The sequence below is a fragment of the Fulmarus glacialis genome, unplaced genomic scaffold (assembly GCF_000690835.1).
Source record: "Fulmarus glacialis isolate BGI_N327 unplaced genomic scaffold, ASM69083v1 scaffold31299, whole genome shotgun sequence".
Taxonomy (NCBI): Eukaryota; Metazoa; Chordata; class Aves; order Procellariiformes; family Procellariidae; genus Fulmarus; species Fulmarus glacialis.
The window spans coordinates 13,050-22,018 of NW_009231885.1; the positions used below are offsets into that span (position 1 = coordinate 13,050).

The 8,969-nt window shown below is 43.4% G+C and overlaps 1 protein-coding gene across 1 annotated transcript in view; it reads left to right on the plus strand.

Annotated features, from left to right (window-relative positions):
* Positions 1-7,951, plus strand: part of LOC104081845 (BEN domain-containing protein 4-like) — a gene marked incomplete at its 3' end in the record, with an annotated part of 18,435 nt that extends 10,484 nt beyond the window's left edge. Inside the window, exon 3 of the mRNA XM_009584727.1 lies at positions 7,860-7,951. Within this exon, the coding sequence (XP_009583022.1) occupies positions 7,860-7,951 (92 nt within the window). The remainder of the gene's footprint in view (positions 1-7,859) is intronic.
* Between the last annotated feature and the right edge of the window lie 1,018 nt (positions 7,952-8,969).

Consider the following 8,969-nt stretch of genomic DNA (forward strand, 5'->3'; position numbering starts at 1 on the left):
CCTTTTTTTTTTTTTTGTCCTTTTTCTTGTTCACATTTAACCACTTCTTTGGTTTCCCTTGATGTTCTGGATGTTTTGGTCTCATCTCTGGCCTCGTTCTGCTGTTCAGCTTCAAAGCGTGAAGTTACTTTGGGAAGAGAGAGCTCGAGCACAGTCGCCCAGTGTTTGGCACGAGAACCCCTTTGAATTTGCAGCATGGCTTTGCTGGCAGCTTGGGGGTGCTGGCTTAGTTTGCTAAACCAGCCTGAGCAAAAAACTTACTGAAACACGCAGACCAGGGCTTCGTTAATTGTTTTTTCCACGCTTCTGGGTAAAAACCCGTGAGAATTTGGGGGGGCAGGTTTCTTTGCCTACCTTGGGGAGCAAGAGCTGGTGGGAGGGCTGCAGTTCCTCCTGGCAAAGCTGAACTCCCCGGTCTCAACTTCGGTTTGCATTTTGCAGGTCAGCACTTGGCATTTTAGTGACACAAACTGCTGTCCCTGCTCACCGGGGGCTCCTTGGTTTCCCTGTTAGTTATCAGCAGTATAAATGTGTAGAGGAGCTTACAGGGGAGGTCCCTGTCCTGAAGACTTCATGGCTGAAATGGAGGACAAGAAGAGGTACCTTCTATTAAGTAGAAGGAAAGTGAGGGAGCACAGACAAAAATAAAAGCCAGAGGAGCATGTGGCAGCGTCGCTTAAATGAGAGATGCACAGCTGCCTTGTTTCATCTCCTTTCTTCTGTTGTTTGGGCAGAGGTGTACATCCCAGGGGCGTATGGAAGGGGCGCATTCTTCTTTCTGGAGGAAATATTTTTGCAATAGAAAATTAAAAGAAATACAATGGCTTTTCAGATGCAGATTAACGGAAGTGAAACGGTTTTCCACTCCACCTGGAAAACACAACTGAGAGGGATTTTAAAAGTAACGGGATATTTGCTAGCATTTTTTCTCCCTTCCCTGCTTTTGGCAGGCGCAAGAGGTTAGTTTAGGCAATCTTTAACATCCTTCTGCGTGTAATGTCGATTCTTCTGCTTTCTGCTGGCTGCTCTCACTAAAAATTAGTGCTGCTTTTAATTTACCATCCAATTACAGACATCCAAATTTGTAGGGTCTTGAGCACCAAGATCAGTTCCTCTTTACTAACCCCCATCTCTCCTTGCCCCTCGCTCTTTTTCCAGCTCACCGCACCCCAACAACTTGTCTTCACAGCCTGTCCATGCAGCTTTCGCTGGCTTTCAGCTGACTATTGAAATAAATGAGCGTATGAGCTAAAATGATCCAAGCTGTGTTATACTGCACACTTGTCCAAATCTCAGGCAGAGAAGGCATCTCCGTTAACGTTACAAGAAATTCACACTGCCATCTAGTTCGTCAGCAGGTTCCCTATCATTTGTTACATCTTTTTGATAGTCGAGCATCAATTTAGAAATGCCCTGCAATGAACTCGGAGTGAAGCATCGCTCAAGGTCAAGCGAAGGAGGACGCGTTGGAGACTGCCGAGCCAGTCTTAACTAACAGCTGCCGGTCTGAGCGGGGTGGGTGTAGAGGTACACCCTTCCCAATTCTCCTCCTCGCTGGCAAGTCAGAAGTAAATGGTCTTGAGTGCTAAGGGATTCGTCTTCTGCTGTGCAAAACACCAGGAGGAATACTAGCCAGTGTCAGCTACAGAGCACAAAATCTCATTAATGAACAGAATAACCAGATTTCTTACTCTCTGCTTACGGGGGCTGAGGCCGCTGCGGGGAGGCGCGCAGCCAAGCCGGGGTGAGCCATCCCTTCTCGCTAGGGCTGCCTGATGCCGCTGTCTGATGGAAATACACCTTATTTACATTGGAGATATGCCTTATTTACAGCAAGCAAGCCCAAGTATCTCTTCATAGCACTGTGCTTTGGCAATATAAACAGCCCCGGAGTGTGTTACACTGGAGGCCACATTTTGGCAGATACCAATACAAGTGATCGTGGCCCAGTAACATTTATAATGAGCAAAAACCCAGCCCAAACCAATAATAGAGATGTTCTTGGCACTTCGTAAAAAGTTGGAAACAATTACTAGAGCCAAAGGTTAAAAAAAAAGAAAAAAAGAGTGGGTGATAATTGGGAAACATTAAAAGCATGTTGTTGAAGGCCCCAAAAGACTATCTAGGAGGAAAAGTCTCATGCTGGTTACAAAAACAACCAGCTTAGAGGAAAAGCGAAGGAACAATCAGAAACATAACAAATGGAGTAGAGGGGAAGTTGATAGTGATGGGTAAAAAGCAGAGGTTAGGATCAGTGGAAAATTAATAATTAAAATTAAACCTGGAGTGCTCTGTCGAGGAGGCATTCTTCCCCTGGCAAATTAAAGGAAAAATACGGCATCCTAATAACAGTGTCAGACCATTATCAGGTGGAAATAGTAGGTTTTGTCAATAATACACGTCATTGAGTATTTCTGTTCTGGTACTTGTAAAGAGTAAAATGATGAAGTCACACCAATATGATGATGGTGGTAAGCAAGTAGAAATATTTTCCATTTCCAGCATAACTCTGGGTGTTAGCACACCTTCAACAGCGGCTTCAGGCGAGACTGCAACCTCAGCCGTCTGCCGCAACTCCCTCCCAATGTCGGGACAACTGAAGAGCTTGTTAGTCAGCACCAGAATTGCCGACCTTTTTAGAAATGATGAAGAGATGCTGATTCCAGCACAGGTTGTAAGAGAGAGTGGTTCAAGAGCGGAGTCAGAAGTCCCTCTTTCAGGGACTGGCATCGCCAGGAGAGCCGCAGCACAGGCCGCCGGGAGCAGTAACTGCTTGGGCACACCAGCTTTTCATCCCTAAGTGCACATCAACTTATTACCAAAAGCGTTCGGCAGCTGCTACCAAAGCGTGATGTTACCAAAATCATGAGATTTGGACAACTCACTTCAGGAGCTAAAACAAAAATGAAGGTGGACAAAGAGGACCCTGACTATGATTTTCTTCATGTTTTGGAATATTTGGGATGCTCCAGAAGACTGAAAGATGCAAATTCTGCATGATTTTTTTTTTTTTTAAAGGATACATGAGATGTCCCAGATGATTGTAGGCTCGTTGGCCTGATACTGAGCCCAGACAAACAAATTGCACAGCTGATGCTGGCTTCAATTAATAGAGTACTAAAAGAGAATAATGGAGTTAGTACCAGGCAACGTCTTGCCAAATTATGGTTTTGATGAGATGAAAAGTATGGGTGATGGGGGTATTGCAGATATTCAGGGTGTTACATAACACTATATTACAAAGAGTGATTTAAAAAACGCAAATATATTTGTATTCAGGAAATTGCCGTGATGCAGATGAATTTCTGGAGGGATTCTTTGTGAAACTGTTCACAGCCCATGTTTTTAATACTTTCATCAGTGGAAGACAGCATACGGTCCTTGCTCACAGCTTGCAAGCGGTGCAGAGGTAGCAGGGAGTGAGGAGGATGAGAGGTGACAGACTTGGCCGAACACAGTGCAGCGTTACCATGTGTTGAGGCACGGAGAACATCGCTCTACTTGGTTTCAGCCCCTGGGAAATGGACACTGAGAAAAGCTTTCGGAGGACATGGTGGCTTTCTGGCCGAGTATTGATGCACAGTGTGGCCAAAAGGGCTGGTGTGGTCTTTGGCTGTATAGACACGTAGGTAGGTGTAGGGACTCTGCTTTTGGCGCGAGCCTGGCATCTCAGGAAGGTCAGTGTTGAGCTTAGCAAAGAGAGGACTGAGAAATTACTTCACCGCTAACTACAAGTACATAACAGGTGACAGGCATTCTCCGTTTTTTTTCCGAAGATTTTATAGAACCCAATCGAAGGAAAACAAAATGCAGACTTGAAATGAGGTGTATGTTTCTGAGGGTGAAATAGCACATGCTGTAACAACGAGCCAAGGGTAGAAACTGCATCGCTGGGAGGTGACGACTTGAGTTGTACTGTGTTTTACCCGCTGATGCTGCTGGTGCAAAGAGGATTTAGTCTGGGTTGTTGCTGCGCTGTGTGGCAGGTCAGACTGAGAGATCACACCCCGGCTCTTGTCATCGGCACAGTCGGTGGCCACCACACCGTTCAACAGTTTATTAGAAATTAGGATACTCCGCAGAGAAAGCTGTGACAAGCTATGCCAAAGCAGCACTTGTTACAAAGCGTACAGATGCCTGGAATAACAACGAAGTCTTAAAACTTGGATCGATAAACAACAAAGACCTGCCACCTCCCACGCGCGTCCTGCTTAGTCACTGCTCAGCATCTTAGCAAGACCAGCCTTCCCCAGCATGCCACGTCCCCTGGAGCACCTCCTCCTCGCCCTTTAGCTCCCGCAAAGGTCTCGCTCTTCTTTTCACTCGCTGCAGGCCAGGTTACTTTGCCACTTCCAGTGTCTTTTCTGAGTCACTGGCACTTTCAGAAAGTAAAGGCTGTGGAAACTCCTTCCTAATGGGCAGGAAAATTACTGCCTCCCCACAGGCTTTCTACCAAATCATAACAAGCAAGTGTTATTTCAACATTAGTGTCTTTCCCGTTGGTTAGAGTAGGCACAGATCCCTGTTGGTGGTGTCGGTGATAGTGGATACGTGCATAAGCGTGCAGAGAATCAGCTCTTGGGGTTATGATCTTGTTAACTCTCTAGAGTCCACATCAAAGTCAAAGAAATACAAAATAAATAAGCTAGTAGGTTTAAATGATTTTTCGTACTCACAATTGGAAGCCACAGGCTCTTACACAGTTACGTTTGCCGCAGGGTTTGGAGGAAACAGTTCCTCTTACCTCTTGGCAAAGAGAACATTTGCAGAGCCGTAAGAGGCACACAGGAGCAAAACCGAAGCTTTGACTCTCAGCCTCGTGCTGCCCTCTTTGTGGCTTCCTTTAGGCTTCGGTTAATACAGCAGCCCAAGAAGCCTGGCTTTGCAAGTTGCATCTGGTGTTTGAAAGGCTGAGGTTGTCGGTACCAACAGCAAACAGTGTGATGTACGATGGCTTTACAAGTCAAAAGCGCTCAGAGTCCTCCAGTCTCTAAAGTGATAACAAAAATCATACAGTTTTGTGCTTGAAACATTACTGCTTCTATGAAATTAGAAGTATTTATAAGCTTCAGCCAGCTTTTAGTACCTTCATATTTCTCACTGGTAATGAGAAAGCATTTTATCAGCACAATACAGTTGAAGTAGAGCTACACAACAGGTTAAATAGTTTCCTGTTGTCTTCTCGCTTGTGCCCCATCCCTTTGGAAGAACATAGGTAAGTATATCTTTGAATAGTCTGCAGTCAAATTACTTACTGTGGGTAAAATACCATCCTGCTGTGAGATCAGCGCCTAAAAATTAGAGGGTTTTTTGACACATTATATTCTGTTCCCTTTAGGGCCCCATGTAGTTTCACATAATTACAGGTAATAGTACCAAGTATGGCTGAGAGCCATTAGGTCACCAACAGGGACTTTTGCTGATAGAGATAACCAGAAAAGCAAGTGCAAACTTCACAGACTGTTTTGAGCCCAGCTTCATGGGGACCGGAGAAGTCGAAAGCTCCCAGGTACCACTGATGCTTCGGCAACTGTGTCCTCAGTGAGTTTGCTAAACAAAAAGTTTCACATTTAGACAGGGCAGGAAAGGGATACTTTGCAGGTAGCTCTGATTTCCCAAATACCACTCAACTCTCCTCCAAGTCCAAGTATCGGGCATATTTTCTTTCAGGCAGTAGTACAATCACCCATCATAGCACAATTGCCCATCATAGCCCCTTCCATTCTTGCTGTCACCTCGCAGGAGATCCAGGATCTCACGGGAGATGCTGGTTACCTGTGGTAACTTCCACCTGAGTGAAGGTTTTTGATGACCTTGTCCCGGGGTTTCTGATGCTTCCCTGGGGCAGCGAGCCTTCGTGATCCTTGTGCCTCTTTCTTGGACACCTAATTAATCAGAGAGTAACCTGTGCATGGGTGTTCCTACTTTAATCTTCGTTTTGCCAGACAGCAAACACAGATGGAGTGTAAGAAAAGGGTCTCCAAATAAATCTCATCCTTCAGCCCATCCACGTGGAAAAAGAAGAAAATCTTTTCTTTTTCCCACATACTCTTTCCTGTATATAAAAATGGGGAGGGAAAGCCAAATCCTTTTTTTGCCACACCTTCTTACTAGCGTACTAAAACATTACCTGTGGTTAGTGCATTTTTCTCCTTTATTCCACGTAAGAACTTGTATTGAATTTTTTGATTGCTGCTCTATGCTAAATACACAGCTCTCATTACAGGAAGGCCACAAAGCATGTTGGTGGGACTAGTAAGCTTGACTGCCTTTCCTGACTTTTTAAGAATTGAAACATTTTCTAAAACCATCTGGTGACACCTAAAAGTGGGGTTTTTTTCCTACAAAGAAAAAGCATCCAGGCTCTCCTGCTCACATACTTCAGCAATGTCACTGTGTAGCAGCTACACTCCCGAGGCACTGCCCTGGTCTAGCAATGAGCAGTGAAGTCACTGCAGAAATTAAACAGGTACAAGTCGCTCGAAATGCTAACTCTTGCCTAACGCGTAACCTCCTAACCTCCTGTGGCAAAATGTGATGTATCAAATGAAACAGGAGTAAATACACGGATGGCTCGTCTTTACGGAGAAGTCGGCATGTGGTGAAACGACATAGGAATTTATTATCCATGCCAGGCACTTTGCATGACTTCTGTATGCGGTCTACTGGATGTAACACTGCTTAGCCCTTGGTAAAGGGTCTGTTTTGGACAGAGTGAAGGTGGTTTGCACCGTCTGCCTAGACGGGGGCGTAGCTACTGCACAGCGTGAATGCCCAGGAAAGGATGCAAAATACCTTTAAATCCTACCTTGAGACATTCTCCGTGATTTCAGTGCTTGCTTTCAGGTTGCCAGCTTAAGACAAAGCCCAAAACACTGCATTTTTCCAGGTGTAAAGGCTGAATGCCAAGAAATAATCAAAAAAAAAAAAAGAAGGAACACTGAAATATTTTTTCTGGATTTTTAGCTAAAGCTAAGATTATATCTAAATATTTTACAAAAACAACCCATACGAAATGTGAGAGTGATAAGGTACCTTAAAAATGATGCTTATTTAGTCTTGCACAAGTCAGTCATAATGTTGGGTTAATATCTGTTTAATTCTCCTATGGTGTTTCAGGCTCGGGAGAAAAGCACTGTATCTCAAAAATACTCCAGAATTAATCAGGGATGTGGCAGCATCTGCTTAAGAGAGACCCGTAATTGAATCATCCCTAATTAACCTATCACCTCAGCAGAAGGGAATCGGATGTTGGTACCACTACTGAAATGGATGAGAGGGATGGGAATGGAAAGGGGGGGAGGATGAGGGAAAATAAAGCAATTTGCCTAACACCTAGTTTTATAACAAATTTGGGGGGAGGGAGGGAAAAGAAATTAAAGTATATGAATCATTAAATCTGTTCAGTATAGTTAATCAGACTGTCGTTTCAGAAACATTTGAGCATATTTACATGTTAATCAGTGCATGATTTAGGTCCAAGAAATGTTCTATCCTTTGTATGGTTTGGGCTTTTTACAGTATTCACAGATTTTTTTTTTTATTAGTAGTATTATTATTACTGCTGACCTAATTAGTATTTGTAATAATTATAATTTCAAACTAGAAAAAAAAGCCTTTGAAAACTAGTGGGCAGAAAATAAAAGCAATGTCAGAGATCTCAACATAGGAAATACAACATTCATCGTGTATTTATTGAATGAAATGACAGCACAAATCAAAATGAGAAGTATTTCCTATTTGAAATAAATCTCACAGACGTACAAAACAGATCCTGAAGAACACTGCTTGATTTAATATTGTTGTTCTATTTTGTGCTAGATAGCTAATATACAGTAATTGCAATTTGTTTCATGCAGTGCCCTGCCAGACTGTTTTAGATTATTTGAAGACTGTACTTCAGCATCACAACCAGCTTATGGTACCACAGCCAACAGACCATCCGACTGAGGTAGTATACAGTGAAGACAAGCTGCATCTCTTTATGTTTGACAATTCATTGAAAACGTGTAGGCAAATAAATCAGTACGCACTGGAAGAATATATTTAGTAGTAAAAATATGTAAAATCTATTATTAAACTGTCATTCTTAGGTACAGTAATCCCCTAAATGGAGGAGCCTCATCACTAGTATAATCTAGGATGACTTTACTGAGCAGCGCGTAACTCCCTCCATCGGCACCAGCTGCACTTGCCTTGCTTTGGGTAATTTTTCTCTCACCTTTCCTCAGAAACATCACTTTTGTGGGTAGAATTTAGGCTAGAGCTAGCCTGGTGAAAGCTGCAGCGGGGTGACTGGCAGCGGCTGCACATGGCGGCTGCCGGCGCACAGAGGCTGCAGCCCGTGCATGGGGGGTACCGACATGTTGTCTGTATGGACACGGGCACGTGTGTGTGTACGGTTAGTATAGCTCTAATACAGCCCTGAGATGGTTAACACTAAAATACACGTTTCCTTCATTTTGCAGACAGACCCAAATATAGACTTCTGCAAGTCTTTGGAGTGCTCTTGCTTTCCAGAAAGCATCCCAAACAAAATGTTGAGTGTTGACAATTTTATACTTGATACGGAGTTTGGGGATTTTTGTAATTATGATCTGTTTAAAAGGGCTGCAGTGAAAAAGCAGGAAATTTAAGTCCTCCCCTTCTCTAGAAGGTAGATGTATAGATTATCAGCTCTAGTGTAACTCACATTAATTTTGCTCCAGTGTGTTTCTATCCAGGCTTGTAAAAAAAAAATGAATGAAGTGGGTCTGTTGAGACTTTTCTAATTTAGACTGTCTGTATTTGAGGCTCTTGCTATGCATGTTTTTGTATATGTAGTGTACATGTGTCACTACCCATTATTCACGCAAACAAAATCAGAAGAGGGAAGACTTAGGTCTAGTCTGACCTCCCTTTGCACATAAATTATATGTAGTGCAAGCCTCACGTAGTCCAACTTACCATAGTTTCACTGAAGATGCTTT